Genomic DNA, 26,288 nt, shown 5'->3' on the forward strand with positions numbered 1-26,288 from the left:
CTCTAATTTTTTTTTAAAGGCAAGCTGGGGTTTGTCAGACCCCTACCAGTTTTACAATGATACCATTGGGATTCGACCTCCCAACACAAGGTGACATGCACTAGCTGCTCCTACCAGACAAGCTGAGCCCCCCCCCCCCCCTTAAAGATGAGGCAACTTGCCTCTATTGCCATGCTTAGAACAAACAAGTCTTCAGACCACACCAATGGGGGGCTCTGCGTGGTTAGCTGTCAATGCACGTCTCCTTGTGGTGGGATGTTGCAGGTTCAAAACCCAGTAGTGCGTTGAATAATAACTGGTGGGGGTCTACCTAACCCCAGCTTGCCTTTCAAAAAAAAAAAAGTCTTCAGACCACTATACTGGTTTCTAGCGGCTTAAGATGTATAGTAATATGGTTCACTTTTTAATGCTGCGGTGGGTTTCCACCCAACCCCGGCTTGCTTATCGAAGAAAAAAAAAAGGTCATAATCTGAAATACGCTATTTGAATGACCTAGATCTGGGCATGAGCCCTAAACCACATTAGCAGCCGGCTATATTAGATCCTTGGATATAAGATGTGAATATGGATGTCAACAAAATCGAATTTTATCTGATATCCATCCGAATTCGATTCTGTTTAGTCACATTTGGTAAGTGAAAACCATATCTGATTATAATCGGATGCAGATATGGTTTTGATTTTTTGCTACCAAACCGACAAATATCCGATGGATATCTGAATCCGTTTTCATGTTAAAAAGCATCCTAGGGGACGGTCGGCTATGGGCCTCAGCCTCATAACTTTACCATTCCATTGGGCTAAGTATTTTCCTAAGTACTTGGCCTAAGTACTGGATCTGCTCAAGCTCCAAGGGGGGTGGCGTAGTGAGGTTGAGCCCCGGCTGTCAGATATGCTGCCAAGCAGTGTTGTGAGAGGCGTACGCCTTAGTACCTGAAGCGTACACCTCAGAGGCGAGGCGCACGCTCAAGGTACTGAGGCATGCTGTGATGCGCAAATTGCCCCTCATCAACCTCCAGAATCCCCTCCATCCCCAAGTCTTCCTCCTCCACCTGATTCGCCGGCTGTGCTAACCCCAAGTGCCGGTGGATCCACCGCCACGTGCCGGCCAACTGCTCCTCCGCCGCTCCCTGCCTCCCCTCCCACCGCTTCACTTCCATACCAGTTGTGAGAGGCGTACGCCTCAGAGGCGAAGCGCAGGCTCAACGCCTCCCTTCGCCTCATTGCATTTAACAACCTTGCTGCCAAGGATTGATTTCTGTGGGTGTCACCCCCTTGGGCAAGCTGACTTCCAGCATAGGGCCTGGGGGTAAGGGTCCTAGACTCGAAGTTTTACTTCTGTAGGTTGGCATTCTTAAGTATGGCAGGTTGAGCCGGTGCAAGCAGGTATTTGATACCAAATGCAATTTCTTTTTTTCTTTGAAAGGCAAGCTGAGGTTAGGCAGACCCCCACCAGTTATTATTCAGCTTACCACTGGGATTTGAACCTGCAACGCCCCACCATAAAGAGACGTGCACTGACAGCTCCTACCAACCATGTGAAGCCCTGTTGGTACCAAATGCGATTTCTTCCAGTAATAAATTGGCAAAAACAAAAAAAACTGGATTTGCTAGGCTCAAACAGGTTCGGGTTTGGTTCCACCTGGGTCCAAACCAAACCCGACCCGTTGACACCCCCTACATGTAGGACAGTAAGGTTTTGGCTTTGATCTTATTTGGCTTTAACTTGGTTTGACCTTGGCTAATTTATTTTTGGGTTCAGGTTCAGATTTGGTTTAAACATTATCTTATTTTTCTGTTTTGGTTGACTTTTGACTGTTTACTTGGACAGTTATGAACCTTTTTTTTTTATGGAAGACAGAGTCATGACTGTTGAGGTCATAAGTGTTCAAGATTTGTGATTATTTGATGTTTGCTTTAACCGTGAAGGATCAACAGTAACCAAATATCATGTTTGACCTACAGGCTAAACCTAGAATAAAGTTCTTTCTGTCCAACTTAGGTGCCTATTTGACCACATAGTTCAAATTGGGGTGTCAATAGGTCGGATACGACCCGATCCTACCCATACTGCATCTGATAGGATCCATGTTTGGTATGGAAGAAGGAGGTCCGATTAAGAATTCAAGTCGGACCTATAGGGTCCAATTAGTATATGGACTACGTATGATTTATGAAATTTCATGTCAGACCCAGGCCTGACTCGAATTCTGATTAAGATCCATAAATTTTCAATGTAAAAAATATAAAAAATATCACAAAATTTCATGGGCCCACCCCAATTCTGATTAAGTTCCATAATTTTTAAAATTACAAAAAATATTATTTTACTGGGTACGTTCCCAGTCTAATTTGTCTAATCCTAGTTCGACCCTGATATGGTTTTTCCTATTGTAGATCCGGACCTGTCTCCGACCCAGTACCAACAACTCTTAGTTGGATCTGGGTTAAAACCCACCCATTTTTGGTGGGGTCCAACCCATTGACACCCCCTTATGGTAGGCTATAATGGTTAAAAAAGAAACGATGCAGCCTTTTACAGCTTTGCTTTTTCTGTTCTATAAAATGCATATCTGAACGGATAAAAGTTTAAACTCCTCTCTTCTAGTCACCATTTTTTAGGATTTTTAGTACTTTATTTTACAACAGAATATGAAAATATCTTACTTTCTATCTGAAGTATTGAAGCTTTATTTTCTATACCATATGACCTCCATTAAATGTAATTCTTGTGTTCCAAATAAATATAATGCTTTTTTTCTTGTGTTCCAAATAAATATAATGCTTTTTTTGTTGTGTCAGATTGGTTCATACCCACAAGTAGCACCAAGACCAACTTCCTGTCATAGTGACAAATGTGGTGAGATTTATGAAAATATCGCGAGAAATTGCCTGAAAGTTTAAAACGGCATTTTCTCAAGAGATTTTCAAAATATTGTGAGATTTATGAAAAAACATTAATACCACGATTTAAACATGATATTTATCATGAAAAAACCGTGTATTTTTAATTTAAATCATTTTTATTAATATTTTCTTATAAAAATATTTGTTATATTTTTAATTAATTTTTTTATTGCCAAGATTTTGCCAAAAAAATGCGAGATATATGAAAAATTTTCAATTTCTCACGAGTTTTTGAAAAATGAGATTTTGCCCAAAAAAACTTTTGTCACTATGCTTCCTGTTCAGTAGCAAACTCCGGGTGAAAAACCTAACCCACAAAGAGGTCCACAACCCAACCCATGAAAGTGGTGAAAAACATTAGTGGCTGACCATTTTGTCCTACAACTCAGTTCCACTCATCCCCTATGTCATCTCCATCATCGTACAAGGTGGGGATTTCATTGACTCAAGTTGTTTTGATCAAATCTGACCCCATAGATGGATTTTTCATGTCAATTTGATATCAATCGACCTTGGAATTTAATAATAAGTCATACTTTTAAATATCAAAACTTTGGCATTTTTACAACCGTTGATTTTGGAATAGCCAAAATTTTCTGTACACAGGTCAGCGATTCAAATGCCAACATTAACTACAAGGACTATTTAGAACACATCTATGTGGTCAGATTCGATCAAAACTTGTAATCAAAGGCGGAGCTAGAAATCCGAATTAGGGTGGGCACAAATGTTTGTGTCCATGTGTGCCTGCATGCATGCATATGTATATATATATATGTATATATAGAGAGAAATATTGTAGGTGCTAAATGAAACATGCTATATTCCAACCCTATAGATGTGTTCAACATGATTGATTTACTAGAAATCAACACTTACATGATGTATTTTGGATGAAAAAATAGTATTTAAAGCCTCATTTAAAAAAAAAAGTATAAAAGTATAGGCCACTGATTTTTAAAATCTTATAAAATCCTGATTTTTAAAATCTTATAAAATCCTATCTATGCATCAAAATCAAATGCTTGAAGAAGTGATTTCTATGAAAATAAAGGTATATAGATCACGTGTACATTCATAATTTTGAAAAACACACAAAAAATCAATAGCATGTTTTATTTAGCACCATGTCCATTTTATAGGACTCTCTCTCTCTCTCTCTCTCTCTCTATATATATATATATATATATATATATATATATATATATATATATATATATATATATATAAAGAAAGACATAGGGTTTGGGGGTGGGGGAAGGCACAACATTCCTCACCCAAACCCCTTATTGGGGGTTTGCCCAGCGTCGTCAGCATGTGGCTCAGCCACTGCTTGTAATAATAAGATCCCAAGAAGGGATATGACACAGGGGATGAGTGGAACACAATTATTGTATCCTGAAAATAGGACATCCAAGGAATCCAAACTCCTTGCACTGAAGTGAAGGGCATTTGTTACCCTAAAGATAGTGGCAATCGTAATGTGCCTTGGTCCTATCCTATTATATTATTTTTAGGCTACAAGCTTATTAATAGGTCAATATTGAAACTATTCCTACCTCAAGTACTAAATTGGTATATGATTCTGTGCTTTCTTGGCCTTTCTCCATCACATCATGTGAGTGGTTTTCACTATTTATTTATTTTTCATCAAGAAGGGGAGTTCTCCTTTCTTTCCAACCTAACCTTATATGTAAGGGTAGGTATTAGGGGTGGCAAAACCTGACCCGACCCACCAACCCGCCTCTTAGGTGGGTTCGGGTTGGGCTTAAGCCAACCCGTTTAATAAATGGGTCGACCCGCCTAACCCGTTTATTAAACGGGTCGGTTTCGGGTTGGGGGTATGCCAACCCGCCAACCCGGCTGACCCGTTTAATAAACGAGTTAGGCGGGTGGGTCAACCCACCAACCCGTCCGCCAACCCGACCCGCCAACTATTGAAAAATTGCGGGTCTTAATCGGAAATCGGGTCGGCCTGGTTTGATATAAAATTTTACAAACTATACCTGGATCCATGTATTAATCGGACCTTCTGGTCTGGACCCAAGTTTTAATCGGGTCTTCTTATTTATCACCATGCCCGGACCCTATAGGGTTTGGTCCGGATAAACCCAACCTGTTGACACCCCTAAATGTGAGAAGAGAAAAACAGTCATGGGGTTTTACGCCATCAGTGGTCGCGACCATAGCTCAAAAAAAAAATCTAGCATGACAGGTTTCCCGACCCAATGCCCATTTTCTCATGTAAAAAATAGAAGAACTCTGGATCAGAACATGCACAATATAGAGCAAAATGGAACCCAAGATCCAAAAAACCACATTCACCAAATCTATTATATGGATCGGACCAAGAACAACCCCTTTAATTCCCTTTGAACAGTGGTAGATGCAGTCGGTTCCAAAAAATTGAAAAGTATGTGGGAAAAGTGCCTTAGTGCAACATAAAAGTCTTTCTTTTGAAGGTCCATTTATAAAGCTATCCAAGAAGGTCTAAATGGCCACACCTTTTCCACCACCTTCAAAGGATCTCCAAAGAGTCCAAACACTTTGCATCTTGTCCTATTGCCACCATCATTCCAAGTGGGTCCTCAGCTTGTTGGCAAATTGGCTTTTGGTGGAGTGTACAGGTCCTACCCAATATCCAATTCCTTTTTTCTGTCTGTTGGCCAAAGCTGGAGGAGGGTCAGGTGCAGCAGCACACTCAAAGTGTGCAATGTGATTGCACCTCAGCTCTCATCTTCTTTCGGGTTTTGGTACTTTTTGTATTGAAGTTCATAATACAATTTGTACATATGGAATTTACAGTTCTTGAAACTTTTGTAGGTATAACTTTTTTATTTTCAAACTTTTCTTTAAGCAACCACGTGAATTCATGAGACCCAAGGAGTGTTGCCGTAGTGGGTGGGGCCTTGGCTGTTAGATGGACAGTCAAGGTTCGATTCTCATGGGTATGTCGCCCCTTTGCGCAAGCCAACATATAGCATAGGCCCCGGGGCAGGTGATGAGTTGTGGAGCCTGATTCACTGTTTTTGCCCTTGCAGGAAGGGGGTCCGGGGGCTCCCCTCGGCGCGGGTCCCGCTGCGCGGTCAGCGGGCGGGGGTCCAAGGGAGGCCGCCCCTAGCGGGGGGTTATAGGGGGGCAGCGCCCCCCCTCCAGAAGAATTTTTTTCTGGGGCTTATGTTTGGGACCCGGTTTTCAGTGGATCTGACCCGATTTGGTTAGGGTTAGGGTTGTCGCCCTTGCCTTGTTTATATTCTCGCTTTTCTTTACCGAGCTTGTAACTGTCTGCTAAGAGTAATAATATTTCTCTCTGGGCGGCCGTGGTTTTTTACTCTCTCTCGGATTTGAGGAGAGGTTTTTCCACGTAAATATGTGTTTTTCTTGTGTTTTGTTTGATCGTTCTTGTTCTTTGTTTCCTTTTGATTGTCTCTTGCTCATGGTTTTTCCTAACAGCAGGGGTCCTAGACTTGGAACAACCGTAGGCATGGCAGGCTGAGCAAGCACCGGATGAAGTTTCTTCAGGTTATAAATCCAAAAATCATTTTATCTATTCTTCAACTCGTTATATCTCTTCAGAAATGGCCATTGAAAGGGAGCAAGCACCGGATGAACACTGAGCTTGAAGTGTTCAAGCTTGCCTCATTCAATTGGTGAGCCAAGCTGAGTTTGAGCTCATAATGAGCTCGAGATAAACGAGTTAAGTTCGAGTTGGCTTGTTTATAGACAAAATATATTGTTTTATAGCTGGGAGACACAGAATTACACAAAAAAAACATGAAAAAATACATGTTTTTATATCTAAAATATATTTCTTACTACCTAACCAGTTTATGCGAGTCAAGCCGAGCTGAGTACCCATCGATATTCAGCTTGCCGAGCCTGTTTTACGAGTTTGAACGATCTTTTTTCAAGCTGAACATATAGACTACGTATAATGACGGCTCCAATCCGTCACTTAAATAACAAAAACGTCACTATAAGTAATAACGACGGCTTAGTGTCCATCACTATAAGCCACGGGCTGCTCGGCTTGTTACCCAACCCTAACAGCCGAGCATCGTGACCAGTGTTGTGAGAGGCGTACGCCTCAGTACCTGAAGCGTACGCCTCAGAGGCGAGGCGCACGCTCAAGGTACTGAGGCGTGCTGTGATGCACAAGTTGCCCCTCATCAACCTCCAGAATCCCTTCCTTCATCCCCAAGTCTTCCTCCTCCGCCTGATTCGCCGGCTGTGCTAACCCCAAGTGCCGGTGGATCCACCGCCATGTGCCAGCCAACTGCTCCTCCGCCGCTCCCTGCCTCCCCTCCCACCACTTCACTTCCATACCAGTACCTGAGGCGTACGCCTCAACGCCTCGCTACATTTAATAACCTTGATCGTGACCATATCTGGTGTGTATATATATATATATATATCGGATTAAGAAAAAGCAGGTCTGACCCAATGTTATCAATATCCGTGCATATAAGCCTGTATCGGCAGAACAACTAAGTTTCACCCCTGAATCGGCTATTTTTAAATAAATGCAAAAATACTAAAATTTATTTTTTACTATTTTATTTAATGGTTTTAACATGTGTTACGTTATAATTGACATGTAATATTTTTTTATTATTTTCTAACCGATACAGCTGAATCGGTGGCCCAACGATTCAGGGACTATACCGATACTAATAACATTGATCTGACCAATGAGCTAAGTTTCGTGTTGACCATGGTTGAAACGTTGAAGGTTATTATGGAATATGAGTAGGTGTGTCAGTGGGTTTGGTTCGGACCCAATGAAACTAGACTTGGACCTGGTTTTCGAGTATGGTATCGGGTCCAGGCCCGATTTTAATTGAGACCACTATAAGAAAAACCATATAAGAACTACATGAGCCCGACTGACCATACCCGGTAAAACCATATTTTTTATCATTTTTACATTGAAAATTTGCGGGTCTTAATTGAAACTCGGGTCGAGTCCGAGTCTAGCATAAAATTTCATAAACTATACCCGGGTCCATGTATTAATCAAACCTTCAAGTCCGGACCTGGGTCTTAATAGGGTCTTATTATTTATCACCATACCAGGACCCTATAGGGTTTGGTTAGTATCGGGTGGCCGGTTGACACCCCTAAATACGAGGAGGCTAAATGCAATTCAAAAACTGACCGTTGGCTGTTCCAGAGCAGAGCGTGGATTGCTTGTTGAGCGGTTCTGGATGATAGGGGTGAGGGTGATGGTGGGCGGTCGTGTCTTCTCAACCTACCCCAGTGTCGTGTCCCCTTAGCCATCCTTGTTAATGAAAAACTAGACAACAATATCATGTCCTTTTGAACGTATCATTGTGACACGAGTGGCGGGTCACATTGGGAGCAGAGTCCACCCAAAATAAAGTCCACACGGAACAATGCTCCATATTCTCTTCTAACCTCTCAAACAATGCCATAATTAGATTCCACCCAAAATAAAAAAAATTAAAAAATTAAAAAATAAACATGGTTTGATCGGTTGATACGTGATTAACTGAGCTGTCCACGTCCAACGGACCATAATTAATTCGTGGGACAGAGTGAATTTCACTGTTTGGGAAGATTGACAATTGTCCTTTTCTTTGCCTTCAAATCTCATCAACCAAGACGATTAGGTCAGGACCTTCTTTCTGGTACACAAAATGGCGATTATATCCTTGATCGTAACATTGTACTGGATGGATAAGTACAGTACGATTAAAAGGGTATAAATGTCATTTTACGATGACGAAAGATTGCCCCGTTCAACGTGACGAGACACAACAGCCCAAGCCCGACAACGCTCGAACCGAGACGTCACAGGGACACGGATACGGATAGGGCTCGTACGAGTTTATCAAGGGTTGTCACCGGGTCGGATTCGGATATTTGACCCGTCAACGTGTATCCAAACCTACACATATAACAAAGTTATCGGATTTGAGATTGGGCAGGACAAGAAAATGAATATCAACATAGGATCCATATAATTTCAGGAGCTGACTTACACTATGCATACATGTAAAACACTGTGGTCAAGCTAGGTTGAGTAAGGTATCTGGCAAAATCATATCTCAAATCCAGTTTGCCTAATACTCTGCTTGTAGGGGTGTCAATGGGTTTGGTTTGGTTCGGACTCAGGTGAAACCAGACCCAAACTTGATTTGAGATGATGGTACCGCGTTTGGACCCGGGTGTAAATGGACCATCATAAGAGAAACCATACCTGGTTCCTATAGGGATTATACGAACCAGATCCAAACCATACCTGGTAAAATAATAAATTTTTTTTATCATTTTTATATTGAAAACTCACGGGTCTTAATTGAAACTCCGGTCGAGCCTAAGTCTAGTATAAAATTTCATAAACCATACCCGGATCCATAGGTCCGACCTGGATTCTAATTGGGCTTTCTTATTTATCACCAAACCTTGAACCTATAGGGTTTGGCATGAGTTCGAGTCAAACCCGACCCGTTGACACCCCTATCGGGTTGTGTACCATTGAACCAAGTAATATTCGGATTGGCATTTTTATGCCCATGCTCGGGGATTCAGGTTTGCGTCAGGTTAGATACCCGATACGAAAATATACAATTTATTTTGGAAGTTATGATATTAGGTCGAACCTTTTTTATTTTTAATTAATAAGATAATACATTTGTTGGCATTTTAATATGTAAAAATATACATTAGAAAATATAAATTATCGTAAGGAATGTCGTGTCGTGTCTCGTGTCATGCCCTTGATACGAAACGTAAACGGTGCGCCCCTCTTGGCAGTGTGACGTAGACAGCAATAAAGAAAGACGATGCCGCGTGGACACGGGCTGATGTGAGACGGAGACTTTGCCCAATATTGTGGGGAGCTTCGAAAGAATGGCAGATGAGTTTGAGGGGCGTTACCAACATACTTGGATGAGGAAGGTTCCTCCAGGTTCTTTTGAAAAAAAGTTGGGAATTCAGAATCCCACGGTTTACAAACCCGTGTGCGGTTTCTTTTTCCTGAGAAAAGCACTTTTACCTCAAAGCCCTCATGCTTAGAAAATCTACCAGTCAGCCTTTTTACCGGACCTAACCCCTTCTCCCTCACCCCTCATAATTATTAAAGGCAAATGTGAAACATGTTCAGTATTATTTGATTCGGTACTTGCTTTCAGCTCTTTTGTTTAAGATTTTTTTAATTAATTAATTTGAAATTTTTTAATACACAACTTTTTTCTTTCTCTTTTTTAAAGCATGTAGTTGCAAAAGCTTTTTTTTTTTTAATCTTTTTAATACAAATGTATGCAAATTAAGATCATCTGTTAGGGCCAACTTGTGAATCTCACCAAGTTGATGGGATTTTACCAGTTGAAAACTGACATTGAGCATTTTTTTTTTGACAGAAAAAGATGGGTTAGGCGGACTCCTATCAGTTATAGAACCATATGCCATTGGGATTCGAACTTCCAACATCCCAACATGACGCCACGTGCACTAACTGCTCCTGCCAGACAAGCAAAGCTTCGGTTGGATATATTTTTTGCTAGACAGAACGACCTCAAGGGTTTTACCAACAGGAAGCATACTAACCAGAAACCCTTGGCGGGGTGCTTTTCATTGAAAAGAAGCAAATCAAGTGTTTGGCTAAGATTTCAAGTAGTAGGTTGGAATTCAAATCCATTATGTTGGCTGTTTTTTCAGAAAAATAATGTATAACAAATATACCAGATGCTGCCGGAAATTATGTCTTGGTCTGCCTCCATCAAATTGGAGACCAAGAAGCAGTCAACTTTGTATCAATATGAGAGATGTTCACTCATCTGGTAGAGGTGACTTGTAATTGAAACCAAGTTGGTGAGACATCACAAGTTTGAAACTCATGGGTGACCTCTCTTGCTCGAAGGTCTACTCTCCTGTGGACAGGGGGGACCTCAAGGGTTTTATCTAAGGGTGGCAAAATCTGACTCGACCCGCCAACCCGCTTCTTAGCCGGGTTAGGGTTTGGCTTAAACGGGTTCATGTCGTAAACGGGTCAACCCGCCTAACCCATTTATTAAACGGGTCATGTTCTTGTTAGGGGTATGCCAACCCGCCAACCGGTTTGACCCGTTTGTTTGTAGTATGGTTGTAACTTGTAAGACAATTATGTTGATGTTGTGTTTATGTTTATGACTTTATCTTGAAGCTTTATGTTGATGTTGGTAGTACAATTCCATATTGAGATTTGCAGGAAAAAAAAAGTATAATATGTAATTTTTTGTGTGTTTCTAATTGTGTTATTCGTGTTAGACAGGTTATTCGAATTACTCGGGTCGGTTATTGTGTCTATGTTATCGGGTTGCCATGTCGTGTAATCGTGTCGACCCGACCCGTTTATTAAACGGGTTAACCTTGTCGTGTCGGGTTACTCGTTTAATAAATGGGTCATGTTCGTGTTTGCCACATCTGACCCATTTAATAAATGGGTCATGTTCGTGTTGAGGTATTATGACCCGCCAACATGTTAACCCGACCCACCAACCTGCCGACCCAACCCAATTGCCAGCACAAAGTGTTATGGGCGATTTCAACAGTAGGCCAACCAATGTGTGGGCGGTGATTTTTCCTAAAACTATCAAAATAAAAAAAAGACAAAGATAGCACATGAACAATAAAAAACCCTTAATAGGTAGCAAGTAAGAATCACTGCTGCCCTAGAAGTAATCCATGTTAGGGAAATACTTCAGCGTAGTCCCGTGTCGTGTCTTTTTGCATACTATTCTGAATAAAAGAGTTAATATATATAAAAAGAATAAAATTTGAGATTATAGAGAGCACATTACTTGTCCAGATCAGTCGGTTCTTAGTTTTTTAATGGCCAAGGATGCATATATAACTTGTTATTATGATACACATTTGTCAAATTTGAATCCTTAATGTTCGCATAAGCTAATGTTCTTAAGGAGTTTGACAATCTTGCTCTCAACCACAACCTGACATACAAAGAGGCCAACGGGCCTCAGGCCCCTGGGCTCAAAAAAATTTTAGGGGCCATTTTTAAGGCTCGAGCTTTTCATCTATTTAGAAAAGGTTCGGGTAAAGAATCATACCCGAATCTTTTATTCGACCCGGATTCGATTAAACATTAAAAAACCCATGCACCCCCTCGTTTTCTTCAATCTAAAACTCCTTCTTCAATCTAAAACCCGTGTGCTGTCTTCTCTTCTTCTTCAATCTAATTTTCCTGCGCTAGCCTCTTTTCTTCTTTTTCAATTTAATTCAGATTTGACCAATTCTACACCGATTCTGAGCTCACTCGATCAAAATTGACATCCAAGTTTCGGCTTCCGGTGCCGCCTGAATTTGATATGAAATTTAAAACTTCTATCTTGGCGTAGCGGCAGCAAAGGCTGCTAGATCTGACTCGTGGATTGGTCGTTTCATATTGTTTAGGTAGTTTATGTAAATATTTTATACATTTTATTTAATATAATATAAATATTTTTTATATTTTTATTTAATATAATATAAATATTTGAAATATTATGTTTGTTTAATGTGAATGAAAATTTTATGGTTAGTTTGATTCTTTAAACAAAAATTCGGAGGCGCTGCCCCCCAAAACATAGGTACGGCTCTGCTCTCAACGTTGGTAAGAAGCTTCCAGAAGAAAAAAAAAAACATTCCTCATATAAATAAACTCAAGAAGGTCAAACGCATCTACCATTCAAAAACCAATGGATTACTAAAATTATCATTTAGAAGCAAGCTGCAAACTCAAGCAATGGTAAGCATAGTGACATATCGACAATCTCTTGAAAATATCGTCATATTTCAGTTACCGCTTCAAACGGTCAAAATATGGAGATAAATAATGCAATTTAAATATCATAATTCTATCGTTATAATATTTATATACTCGAAAAAGACAGATTTAAATAAATATATTAATTTTATTTGGTTTTTATATTTGCTTATTTCCACACAAAAGACACTAGGACAGTTCCATACAAAAGAAAAAAAGTACAAAAGAACGTTAATCCGTCATTTTGATTGGAACGTAGGGGCATTTCAGACCATTCGTACTGTCAAGCAGTTAGATAAATGTACGACCAGTCACGCCGGTTGCCGCTCAAGACCAGAAGAACACAACACGGTGACACCCCGCCCTCCGTTCTCTCTCTCTCTCTCTCTGTGGCCATGGTCGTATCTGTTCTTCTTCTCCTTCCTTTCTTCTAACGAAGAAGCCAAAGAGGGAGAAGGAAAGAAACAAGAAGGAGAAGAAGAAGAAAAAGAAGAGGATAAGGAGGTGGAATGAGGAACGTGCAGCTGACGAGCGTGCCGCCGGCGGGCAGGCGCGGGGACGATTGGGACGAGCTGGAGGAGGTCGGTCTGCTCGATTCCTACGACTTGGAGAGGGGAGGAGGAGGAGAAAGAGGGTCTCCGGCGTCTTCTTCTCCGTCTGCTTTGGAGGAGGAGAAGAGGGCTAAGAATATCCAGGTGAAGGTTACTGGCATGACCTGCGCGGCCTGCTCCAATTCCGTGGAGCAGGCGCTCGCCGCCGTCCCCGGTGTCCTCCGCGGCTCTGTCTCGCTCCTCCAGAACAAGGCCGACGTCGTCTTCGATCCCTCCCTCGTCAAGGTACTCGCCCTTCCCCCCTCCTCCAACCCTTTCTCATGCTTCTCGTTCGGTCCCCATTGTCTTCTTCTTTTTCGTGAGCTGGTTTTTCTTTGGGGAGTGGAAAATGATTGCTTTCTTGTTGAATTTGTTAGGAAAAAGATGGGTTTTTTTTGTTAATGATTGAATTGAGATAAGCGATTTGTAAAACTTTGGAATAGGATCTTGGAATCAGAAAGCCGTGGGATATGAATTTAGCGTTACTGGAGGATTGGATGGATGGCAGCAGCCAGGATGCCAAATCTGTTGTGTAGCCTCTTCTATAGTAAATATCTCCAAATGGAGTCTCTATGCTCTGGTTGGGGGAGTATTGGAGAGGACCATGGGGATGGAAGAGCCTTAAATGCAGCATGTCAATCATAGAGCAAGGCCTAGGTGGTCTTTGGGAAATGGTCCATGGGTAGATCATTTCCCTCTTGTAGGTATGCTTGAGGAGAGCTTATCCAAGGAATATATGATAAAAGCAGATCTGTCAATGTGTGTGAGATGCACGAGGATTCAGTGGATAGTTAATGCGTTCTATCTAACCATCTGATGCATGTTCCACCAGAAGTAAAGCAGCTTCTATCTAGATGTAGGGGTCCATCTAAGGAGGGTCAGTTGACCTGAACCCATGAACGTCAATTCAATCCCATATCAGCCTGGAGTTTAGTTTGAAATGAAGTGAGGTGTTTCTCTTCAGCTCCAAGATATGGTTTAAGCATCATGGTCCATGGTTGGCCCTCACTCTCACATTTGCTTTGAACTTTAGGCATTTAACTCAAGAGCGTACAACAGTTGGGCATATTTTTAGCTAATTTTTGATGCATATATAAGGGAAAAGGGAAGACCATAGAACATGTTTTCATCCAGTGCAACATTGGTATGATGGTTTGGAGCAAACTTGTGCAGTTTTTTTTTGGCAGAAGTATTCCTCGAAGCAATCTTATAGAGGTGTTAAGTGGAATAAACACATACTTAAGCATCTGTTTTATTTTGGTTGATATCCTTTTAGGTTATGATTCAGCCATTATGGGAACTAAGGAATGAAATTATTGTAGAAGATTGCCAGATTTGGGATACAATCATAGTAATCAATTTGTTGAATAAAGTCCAGGGTTTGCATACTTAATATTATGAAAGGAAGCAAATCCATTTGAACTGGTTGTGCACAGGTAGGTGATGGCCGCCTCCTATGAATTGGGTGAGAGGTTTTGTTTACAGTCTTTGCATGAACAAATGGACCATTGAATTCACCTTAAGGGACCACGGTTCAAAGCTATCGGATGGCTAGTGTGTCTGCTTGATCTGATTCCAAAAAAGTGGGATTGGTGGGATAAGGCTTCATTATGTTCATAGAAGCTATGGTGTTGTGAAAGTCATTAACATGGCACTAGAAGGAAAAGGAAAGTCCCAGATGGTTTACTAGCACTTGGTGTGTATGATGTATGAATTCCAATGTGTCAGGATGCCCAAAATATGTGAATGATGCACAACAATGAGCTTAGCTCAGTTAGGTATTATGGGCGTTGACAGAATATGAAAGGTTAAGCTACCTGAGTGGTTCCCTCAAAGACCACACATGTGCCTCATGTATGGATCAGTATAAAATAGGGGTTTGCCTAACTCCATATTGACTATCTAGCCAAAAAAAAGAAAGAAAAAAGAGAAAACTAAGGAAAAATTAAGAAACAGTACCGTGCAGGAACACCTTGTTTGTTACGCCATGTTACATTTTCCAATGTAGCAATATTTGGTAAATGCTTCTCACTGAGTTCTGTATGATGAGAGACTTTGGTCCAAAGCAAGATTGATGGTGAACATTTGCATGTCTGCTCCGAATACATAATACCCTTTAATTAAGTTATTTCCTTAAACTGTACCTAGTATATCCTTCAATTATTTTTGTGCAATATGTTCTTCCATTACAAGATGCTGACCATAAATCATAATCTTTTTATGGTTCCGGATAATAAGAAGTAAACATGTATTCTTTGAAGGAAATCTTTTCACAGGGCCTTTTGTAGTTCTTTTTTGTTGCATCTTATAATTCCCTTGCTGTTTTGTTTCTTGCAAGCTCTTGTTTTCTATTACATATGAAATTTTCAGAACCTTGCAAGTATATTAAATATCAAACACAAGAAGTGAGAAATATCTGATTTTTTTTCAGTATATTAGAAAACCTTGCTAATGTGCAAACAAGAACACCGGAGAACTTCTTGAAGTTTTTGATGTTCTCATTACAAAATAGATATATACAACTATAAGACACCAAAAAGACGAGAGAAATGTATAGGTCAAAAAGAGCAATATGAAGCACATAAAGTTACAAAGAATAAAATTTTGGAGACAAAAGATTCTAATATATGTGTGAGAAAGCAACGAGAGAGGAGAGAGAGGCTTTGATGGTGGCAGAGAAAACCCAATAAGGGTATGCGGTTTTGCTTCTCATTAAGTACATACAGGAACATTAATTAGGGTACACAAATACTCATTACATAATATACTAGAATTACAACATGCCATTAATGACCATGTGTTTTAATAAACAAGATGAATTGGGATCTAGGCCCAGTCGTGAATGACGTCTTTTCACCCTCCCTCAAGTTGTACATGGTTTTGAACCATGAACAACTTGCCTTTTAACATCCAAAATTTGTCCTTGATAAGTCCTTTTGTAAACAAGTCAGCAACTTGATCAGCAATCCAAATGTATTCTGGTTCAATTTTCTTTTCTTCGACTCTTCTGTCTTACAAATTGTTGATCAATTTCAATATGCTTGGCACGACTGTGGTAGATGGGATTGAATGACATATTGATAGCACTTTGATTGTTACACAGGAGAACGCTTTTGAAAATCAATTCTCCTACTTTCGTCAATAGATGTTTGATCTATGTTACTTCAGTTGTAGCCGCTGCCATTGATCTATATTCAGCTTTTGTGCTCGACCTGACTATGGCCTTTTGTTTCCTACTGCTCCAGGAGACAAAATTTAGGCCAATAAAAATATAGTATCCTGAAACTGACCTACGCTCATCTGGATCTCCTGCCCAAACTGCATCTGTGTAAGTAAGAAGTTTATGCATGTGATGGCCATGCATACTCTTTCCGTACAGAAGACCATCTCCAATAGTTTCCTTCAAATATCGAAGAATGCGTTTAACAACTTTCATATGCTCAATATAATAGTTCCCTTCAAATATCGAAGAATGCGTTTAACAACTTTCATATGATCAATATGTGGTTCATGCATGAACTGAGATACCTGATTGACAAAATAAACAATATCAGGCCGAGTGAAGGTAAGATACTGAAGCATTCCTACTATCTTGCGATATCCTGTAGGGTCCTCGTACAAATCTCCATCTTGGGAACTGAGTTTTTAATGAAGTACACTGGGTGTGCTTAGAGGCTTTCAATCAGTCGTACCTACCTTGCTAAGAACATCAACAATATACTTATATTGAGTAAGTGTCATGCCTTCAGCAGTCCTGTCAACTTCTACTCCAAGAAAGTATTGCAGTTTACCAAGATCTTTCATCTTGAATCTATGTTTCAGAAGTTCTTTAACCTGCTCAATATGTTCATTAGAGTTACTTGTAATGATAATGTCATCAACATATATCAATAACAGGGTAACTACATCTTTGCATTTGAATATGAAAAGAGAATGGTAAAGAAGAGACCGAATAAAGCCATATTTTTCTACTTCAAGCGAAAAATTGTCAAACCAAGATCGAGATGCTTGCTTCAGACCATATAGCTCCCTTTAACCTGCACACGTATTCTTTAGAGTTTCCTTCTGCATACCCAGTGGGTTGCTCCATGTATACTTCCTCCTTTAGAGTTCCATGTAAAAACACATTTTTCACATCTAGTTGACTGAGAGTCCACTGGTGCTCAACAACCAATGATAGTATGATGCGGATAGTGCCCATTTTCACGTTTGGACTGAAAGTCTCATCATAGTCTTGTCCTTGCTTCTGTGTGAAGCCTTTGGCAACCAACCTAGCCTTGTATCGCTCGAATATGTTGGCTAAGAGATTTAATAGATTCAAGAAGAGTAAGAAAATGAATACCTTGGAAGAAGACGTTGGAGAGAGGATCTCAACTCTGATACCATGTGAGAAAGCAACGAGAGAGGAGAGAGAGGCTCTGATGGCTGCAGAGAAAACCCAATAAGGGTCTGCGGTTTTACTTCTCATTAAGTACATACGGGAACAGTAATTAGGGTACGAAAATACCCATTACATAATATACTAGAATTACAACATGCCATCTATGTCACACGGACTCGGCTCCAAGGTCAACGCACCAGCGTCGACACGCACCGACACGGGTGCGGTTTGGACTCGGTCAACCCGACCCTAGGTGCGGTCAATGCACCCAGGTTCATTTTGGTCCATTTTTGGGGTTTTTTTTTTTAATTTTCTGGGCTACAGAATTTAAAAAAAATATTCTTGGGGGGGGGGGGGGCTGCACAGTGGATTGTGCTATGCACACAGCACAGTCACAGACAGACTGTGTATGTCTGTGACTGTGCTGTGCTGTGTATGTCTCTGATTGTGCACAATCTTTGCACTTTTTTTTTAATATATATATATATATATATATATAGCCGAGTCCCCGTGTCCAAAAATTTTAAAATCGCGCCGCACCCGCACCCATGCGACATAGCATGCCATTAATGAGCATGTGTTTTAATAAACAAGATGAATTGGGTCTAGATCCTGAGATCCAGACCCAGTCGTGAATGATGTCTTTTCAATATGGAGTTGTCATTCTGTTAGAGTCTTTGATAGTTTTACTTCCAGTTCCTTTCTTGTGTCACTTCTGGTTCAATTCTTAATTTATCGCTCATTTGATTTCATTGCCACCTCTAGTTATATTCCTATTTTAATTTTGTTTCAATTTCCATTTCATTTCTTTTTTTATTCTCATTTCTCTTTCAAATGCCTTCCCACTTCCTACTTCCTATAAATTTTAAAGTTTTTTGCTTCTTGCTTCTGCTTCCCAGTATGGCAACTTTGGTTCAGGCACCTAATAAGCAATGATTACTTTCTTGCACATTTAGTAAAAGCATTGAAGCACAACTAAGAAATTGTGTCTATTATTCGATGACAAAGATCATAATTTTTGTTAAGCATGGTTAGATGGAACTCTTGTACATTTGGCTGCACTGAATTTTCTGTGGCATTCTTACTTCTGTTCATCTTTTGCCTTCCTATGAACAAATTATCTTTAATGCAGGAGGAAGATATTAAGATCGCAATTGAAGATGCCGGGTTTGATGCAGAAATCCTGATAGAAGCTCCAGCTGCACAGTCGAAGCAGCAGGGTACCTTGGTTGGTCAATTCAGAATTGGAGGGATGACTTGTGCAGCCTGTGTAAACTCTGTTGAGGGCATTTTGAGGAGGCTACCTAGTGTAAAGCATGCTGTTGTTGCTTTAGCAACATCATCAGGGGAAGTTGAATATGATCCTGCTGTCATTAGCAAGGAGCAAATAGTACAGGCGATTGAAGATGCTGGTTTTGATGCTTCTTTTCTTCAGAGCAGTGAACAAGATAGGGTTGTTTTGGGGGTAGTTGGGATGTATAGTGAAATGGATGTACAGCTGTTAGAAGGTCTACTTAGGGATTTGAAAGGAGTGAGGCAATTTGTCATTAACAAAGCCCTCACAGAGTTAGATATTTTGTTTGATCCTGAGATCACTGGTTTGAGATCAATAGTTGATTCTGTACAGAGAGGAAGTAATGGAAAATTCAACGTACTTCTGCAAAATCCATACTCAAAGTTCATTTCTAATGGTGTGGAAGAATCCACAATCATGTTTCGGCTTTTCATGTCCAGCTTGTATCTCACAGTGAGTTTGACTTTCATGTTGTGTGTACTCTCTCTCTCAAAAAAAGACTTTCATGTTGTGTGAAGACTTGCAATAAGTATACTGGTCTTTGTGTGTGTATAGGCATGAATAGCGATTTTTTCTCTTTATTTCCTCTTTAGAAAACAGTGGCTGCTTTTCATCTTTTCATTTGGGTTAATGTGGTAAAATGTTTGATTCCTCTGTTGATCCTAACAGGTTCCAGTTTTTTTTATAGAAGTAGTATGCCCCCACATACCTCTTGTATATTCATTGCTACTAGCGCGTTGTGGCCCTTTTTTAATGAGTGATTGGTTGAAGTGGGCATTGGTTACTCCTGTTCAATTTATTGCTGGAAAACGCTTTTATGTCGCTGCATATAGAGCTTTACGTCATGGGACAACCAACATGGATGTCTTAGTTGCACTTGGTACTTCAGCTTCTTATTTCTACTCGGTTTATGCACTGTTGTATGGTGCGTTGACTGGATTCTGGTCTCCAACATACTTTGAGACAAGTGCCATGTTGATAACATTTGTGTTGTGGGGAAAATACCTGGAAGTTGTTGCGAAAGGAAAAACTTCAGAGGCTATCAAGAAGCTTGTAGAACTTGCTCCAGCAACTGCATTGCTGCTCACCATGGATTCTGGTAAGCTTTTGCAGGCTTTTGCCATTGATGTGTCTATCTACTTATCTTCTTTCAGTTTCCAAGTGCTTTCAGTCGTGAGTATTCATGGAAATCATAGTTTATTGTACACCTCATACGATTGAAAAATATATGACTAAGCTTATGGTTTACATGGCAGTTCCAATTCTTTTCAATTGTTTATGGGACTTGTTTTTTTCCTTTTCCACTTAAGAAAATGATTGTTTTCTGACTTAAAATTATAACCTCGTTCAATCTCAGAAGGGAAGTGCACTGGAGAACGTGAAATTGATTCTTTACTAATTCAGCCTGGTGATGTCTTGAAAGTTATTCCTGGTTCGAAAGTTCCTGCTGATGGTGTGGTCTTGTGGGGCTCCAGTCATGTAAATGAGAGTATGGTTACTGGTGAATCTGAACCTGTTCTAAAGGAGGTTGATTCTTCAGTTATAGGAGGTACTATTAATTTACATGGGGCACTTCACATTAAAGCCACCAAAGTGGGGTCCAACACTGTTCTGAATCAGATTATATCCTTGGTAGAGGCGGCTCAAATGTCAAAGGCACCTATTCAAAAATTTGCAGACTTTGTAAGTTATCTTTGCAGTGTTTTTTTTTTCAAGACTATAATACATTTCATGCTGCAAAAGGTGTTCATGCTTCATTCATTATGTCTGTAAAGCTAAGGCTAGTTATTTTCTTGTGCTTCCTTAAAGTGACTTGATCACTTGTCTGCTTTTCAATTGTCCTTTTCTTTTTCAGCAATTATAGGTGGCTTTTCTGGTGAGATGCTTTTGGTAGAATTTGCTTCGTTGATTTAGGTACAGTAGGCATGTTTGGATAGCCATGGATCTTACAGTGGGATTTTACTGCGGTTTTGCATCAGGCTGCTTTTGAAAACTGATGTAATATTTTTGACTTTGTAATAACAACTAAGATAGATAGAACAATATCTTATTGACTGCACAAGCCTTTGAGGACTGCCATTGTGTACCCATCATTGAATATGTGGCCGACTGCTGCAGAACATTGGTTTAGTTTCTTTCCATCAGTGTCATGCTCATGGGAACTTCATTGTCTTGCCAAGTTTTGGAACATACCTTTGTTAAGGTCTTAAGGACTGGCAAACATCACTTGGATTTTAATACAATATGATTATCTTGCCTCAGCAGTCCCTGGGGCTACTTCCCTTTCCCCCCCCCCCCCCCCAAAAAAAAAAAAAAAAGAGAGAGAAAACAAGAAGGAAAAAAAAAATAACCGATTCTTATACTCTGACAGTGCATAAAATAGGAAAAAATTCTTTTGTTTTTGGGGTGTGTGCAAATGGCTGACATTGTTGATGCGGAAGATGTTGAAAACTTCAGGATGTCGTTAGATTTTTTGTAATGGATGACAAATATTGGCAATCACTTCCATAAAAAGAAAATATTATGACAACTCCTAGCTCTTTTCAATTTTTGTTGTGGTTAAGAATGTTTTGTGCAACTTCTAAACCCCTTTTGTTGTAAATTCTTAAACACAGTTCTCAATATTGCCTCTGAAGATGGTTATTTTTAACCTCTTTCTGACATAAAACTATGGTTTACAGGTTGCTAGCATCTTTGTTCCAACTGTTGTTGCCATGTCATTGTTGACATTTTTGGGCTGGTAAGCATCTGCTTTTGTTCGTAATTAAAGTTATGCTGCTGAGCATCCTTCAAAGTTTACGTGATTCAATTGTTACTGCTTTTCTTTGACCATAGGTATCTCTGTGGCACCTTAGGAGCATACCCAGCCACGTGGTTGCCTCCAAATAGCAGTTATTTTGTGTTTGCTCTTATGTTTGCAATTTCTGTTGTGGTGATTGCCTGCCCCTGTGCACTTGGATTGGCTACACCAACTGCAGTCATGGTTGCAACTGGTGTTGGAGCTAATCATGGAGTTCTTATAAAAGGTGGAGATGCTCTGGAAAGGGCTCAAAAAGTTCACTATGTGGTGTTTGACAAGACTGGCACACTTACGCAGGGCAAGCCTGCAGTTACATCAGTCAAGGTGTTTAAAGATATGGACCTGGGAGACTTTCTGAAATTAGTTGCTTCGGCTGAGGTGAGCTATGTTATCGCCATCATATGGTTTTGCTACTAATTTATATCCTGTCTAAATTTTATTTTTCCACTTGAAACATGCATTTGAAATAATAATTTATTTTTCTCATCTTTCTTGTGTTTAGGCCAGCAGTGAGCATCCATTAGCAAGAGCAATCATTGAGTATGCACACCACTTCCATTTTTTTGGTGAACCCCTTGTGACCAAAGGATCTGACATGCAAACCAAGGAATCAAAGTTTTCTTTTTGGCTTCATGATGTTTCAGACTTTTTTGCATTGCCAGGGAAAGGTGTGAAGTGCTCGATTGATGGAAAATTTGTTTTGGTGAGTTAACGATCTAAAACCTGGAAACTTAGGAATTTCTTGTTAAAAGAACACCTGATTGCAGCCAGTGTTATCGACAGGTTGGTAACCGCAAATTGTTATCTGAAGGGGGTGTGTCAATACCTGTACAAGCGGAGAAATACTTGGTAGAAATGGAAGAATGTGCCAAAACTGGAATACTTGTGGCACATGATGGTGCCTTTGTTGGTATTTTGGTGGTCTCAGATCCTCTTAAAAGAGAAGCAGCAGTCGTTGTTGAAGGCCTGAAGAAGATGGGGGTTCTACCCGTCATGGTAACAGGGGATAACTTGAGGACGGCTCAGGCTATAGCTGACGAGGTGCGCATCTTCCTCACACGTGCTGATTTACATGTTTAGTTCCATATATAGAGTTTAATGATTTGGCTATATTTTAGGCTATGGAGCGGGTGATTGCTTGTTATATTACTCTTTTTAATTTCGCTATTGTTGTTCTTGTTGTATGCTGGGCTAAGTCACACGGACTCGGCTAAAAGATCGACGCACCCGCGTCGACATGCCCCGACACGGGTGCGGCTTCGGACACGGTCAACGAAGTGTCAGACTCGGTCAACGCATCGGGGCTGAGTCTGTCCACATTTTGGACTCAGTCAACTTTGACTGAGTTTATTTTTGTCTATTTATTAGAATTAATTTTGGACTCGGTCAACTTTGATCGAGTCTATTTTTGTCCATTTATGATTGTTATATATATATATTGTTATTATTGTTATATATATATTTTGTCAACTTTGACCGGTCAACTTATTGCTTTAAAATTTACAATCTTATTATTGTTATATATATATATATATATTTAAATATATATAGCTGTGTCCACGTGTCCAAAATTTTTGAAATTGCTCCGCACCCATACCCGTACCCGCACCCATGTGACATAGATGCTGGGGATGCAATTTAGATTCCTTGCTAGCTGAGAAGATCCTTTAGAGTTCAATTGATTTTGTGGAGTTCCTTTCTGACCAATGTAAGGTTAGAAAATCATTAAAGGATAATGGCATAGAGGGCTCTGAGGGGTGAAGGGGGCGGGGGGGGGGGGTTCACTGCTTGGGGTTGGGCATGGCCCCATCACCTGAACCAGGGTTTCCCCTTGTTAAATGTCAAAAAAATCAGATAGTTGATTCCATCTGATCAAATGAAAAAGAGAAGTAATGAGAGAGAGGGCTCAAATCTGATTAACATTGTGTAATCTGACCGAATTTTAGATACTGCCAGTGAGCTCTAGCTGCATCCCTGATGCTTGTCTGGGTTCAGCGATTATCAAGCCTCACTAATGCTGGTTGCTGATCATGGAAAGTAACATCATTTTGCTCAAGCCAGATGTTTCAGCATTCCAATTCAATCCATCATATCCAAATTCCTTTAGACTTTTTTCCCTTCTGCTGATCCATGTTGCTATATGGAATTCAAATCAAAGGATGCTGTCTCCCCTTGCCAAGCTTGGTCAAATAGCAAACTTAATTCATTTTCATGAATACTGTGGAATTCATAAAACGTGTTCTGTAATCAATCTATAATGGTCATAGAATATAGAAATATTGGCAACTTGTCCCTTATGAAAATGTGACGTGAACTGATTAAATGGACCCAGTTACATTAAAAGACCAGCTTATGGTGAAGTATCCAAGACCTAGAACTGAGTTTCAGATTTTGCTGCTCAAGCACTTAACGTGAGTATCCCGTGTCGATAATGCATGACACCAAACATGACACTCTTGGTGCCATGACACTTCATGTCATAGTGAAAAACTATGTCATGGTTGTGTGGAATTCAGAATGAGGTCTAACTCATAAATACTGATCACTTGAACTGTGTATAACCTATGTTACTTGGTCATATGATACGTGTGTCGATGTTGGACATGGGAAGAAGTGTTGGTGCCGTGTCCAGAAGTATCAGTGTTGGGAAGTGACGGATACCGACACTTCGGCCTGGGAGAATTGTCAAGTATAACGCTCTATTATACTTCAGGAAAAACTGATCTGTTCTGCTGATTCTTTATGCAATTTCTTCATGCACCTTGGCTTTTATTGGTGGTATCTGTTCTATTGAAGAGGGAAACACTAAAACGGGCCCAGTCCTTTGGCATTCTTTCGTAAATGCAGGTTGGTATTACGCACGTGGAAGCAGAAGTAATGCCATCTGGGAAAGCTGATGTGATTCGTTTGCTTCAAAAAGGTGGGAAGGTTGTTGCCATGGTTGGAGACGGCATCAACGATTCACCCGCCCTCGCAGCAGCTGATGTTGGGATGGCAATTGGGGCAGGAACTGACATTGCCATTGAAGCAGCAGATTATGTGTTGATGAGGAGCAATCTTGAAGATGTTATCACAGCCATTGATCTATCAAGGAAAACTTTTTCGAGGATACGTTGGAATTACGTATTTGCGATGGGATATAACATCATTGCCATTCCCATTGCATCTGGAGCTCTTTTCCCAATCCTTAAAGTGAGGCTGCCGCCATGGATGTCTGGCGCCTGCATGGCATTCTCTTCTGTAAGTGTTGTTTGTTCTTCATTACTCTTGAGAAGATACAAGAGGCCTAGCCTCACTACTATACTGGAGATGACCGAGGAATAAGGCTGGCAAAATTGCTCCTCCAGGTGTGTTTCTAATGTATTGTCTTGTTTGTAAGATGTTTGTGCATCTCTCTCTCTCTCTCTCTCTCTCTTGGCTACAAAAGCCCCAAAGGGGTTTGGCGTAGTGGGATGTGGTCTGGGCCACTAGCCTGGTGGTCTAGGTTCAAATCCCACGGGAGTCAGCATCTTGCACCTTAACTTCGTTACTGTTGAGAAGATACAAGAGGCCTAGCCTCACTACCATACTGGAGATGATGACCAAGGAATGAGGTTGGCAAAATTGCCCCTCCAGGTGTGTTTCTAAATTGCCTTGTTTGTAAGATGTTTGTGCATCCCCTTTTTGCCTGGATGCTCTCTCTCTCTCTCTCTCTCAATCCTTCTGTTGGTTACAAAAGCCCCAAAAGGGTTTGGCGTAGTGGGATCTAGGCGGATGGTCTAGGTTCAAATCCCACAGTCGTCACTCTTGCACATTAGGCCGAAGCAAGGTGATTCTCAGGAGGTGAGGGGTGCACTATGGGTTTTACACTGATGGAGAAGCCATGGTAGGTTTAGCAGGCATAAGTGCAGTGCAGCCAGGACTCTTATCGTGGGGGTGGTTTCTCTGTCTTTTATTTTTTTTTTTGAAAGGCAAGCGGGGGTTAGGCAGACCCCTACCAGTTATACAATGATACCATTGGGATTCGAACTTGCAATGTGATGGATAACACTTGGATAATAACACAAGGAGACGTGCACTAGCTGCTCCTACCAGACAACGGGAGCCCCTCCGTTGGTGTTTCTTCCTCTTTCATGAAAACAAATTGACTACAAAAGGATCATCCTACTATTAGCGGGCACAAATGCTTGAACACATGAACAACCAGCAAAGTGAGAGAAAGGAGTATGCTATTTCACGAGTCTGCTCGAGCTTTCTATACTCCCGAATTCTTGAGCTTCTGTTGGACAGAGCGATAAAAAAAGAAAAAGAAAAAGTAATAAAGCCACTTTTTTTATAAAGCATCTTATATAAAGGGTATCTTATTAGATGCCGTTTCTTTGTATAAAGGTTATCTTATTATGTTGCCACTTCTTTAAGTGGCGTCTTATATAAAGGTTATCTTCATATGATATCACTTATTTAAGTGGCATCTGATATAAAGGCTATCTTGTTAGATGCCACTTCTTTATAAAGTACCTTAATGACATTACCAAGTTTGATTGCTTAATATATTAACTTTTTTTACTCAG

The 26,288-nt window shown here is 40.4% G+C and overlaps 1 protein-coding gene across 1 annotated transcript; it reads left to right on the forward strand.

Moving 5' to 3' along the window:
• The first annotated feature begins 13,001 nt into the window (after positions 1-13,001).
• LOC149822748 (copper-transporting ATPase RAN1-like) lies at positions 13,002-25,405 on the forward strand. The gene is made up of 9 exons (XM_089980029.1): positions 13,002-13,509; positions 18,777-19,391; positions 19,608-20,037; positions 20,296-20,621; positions 21,620-21,678; positions 21,774-22,116; positions 22,241-22,441; positions 22,522-22,779; positions 24,586-25,405. The coding sequence occupies exons 1-9, from the start codon at positions 13,183-13,185 to the stop codon at positions 25,060-25,062; spliced, it is 3,036 nt and encodes a 1,011-aa protein (XP_089836155.1). The 5' UTR covers positions 13,002-13,182; the 3' UTR covers positions 25,063-25,405.
• The last annotated feature ends 883 nt before the right edge of the window (positions 25,406-26,288 follow it).

The sequence above is a fragment of the Nuphar pumila genome, chromosome 11, assembly GCF_984573655.1.
Source record: "Nuphar pumila chromosome 11, dmNupPumi1.hap1.1, whole genome shotgun sequence".
NCBI classification, from domain to species: Eukaryota; Viridiplantae; Streptophyta; class Magnoliopsida; order Nymphaeales; family Nymphaeaceae; genus Nuphar; species Nuphar pumila.

Coding starts and splice junctions, on each gene's coding strand:
- LOC149822748 (XM_089980029.1), top strand. CDS start 13,183: ATGAGGAACGTGCAGCTGACGAGCGTGCCGCCGGCGGGCAGGCGCGGG. Junction 20,038..20,295: donor GCTGCTCACCATGGATTCTG/GTAAGCTTTTGC, acceptor GTTCAATCTCAG/AAGGGAAGTGCACTGGAGAA. Junction 21,679..21,773: donor TTGTTGACATTTTTGGGCTG/GTAAGCATCTGC, acceptor CTTTGACCATAG/GTATCTCTGTGGCACCTTAG.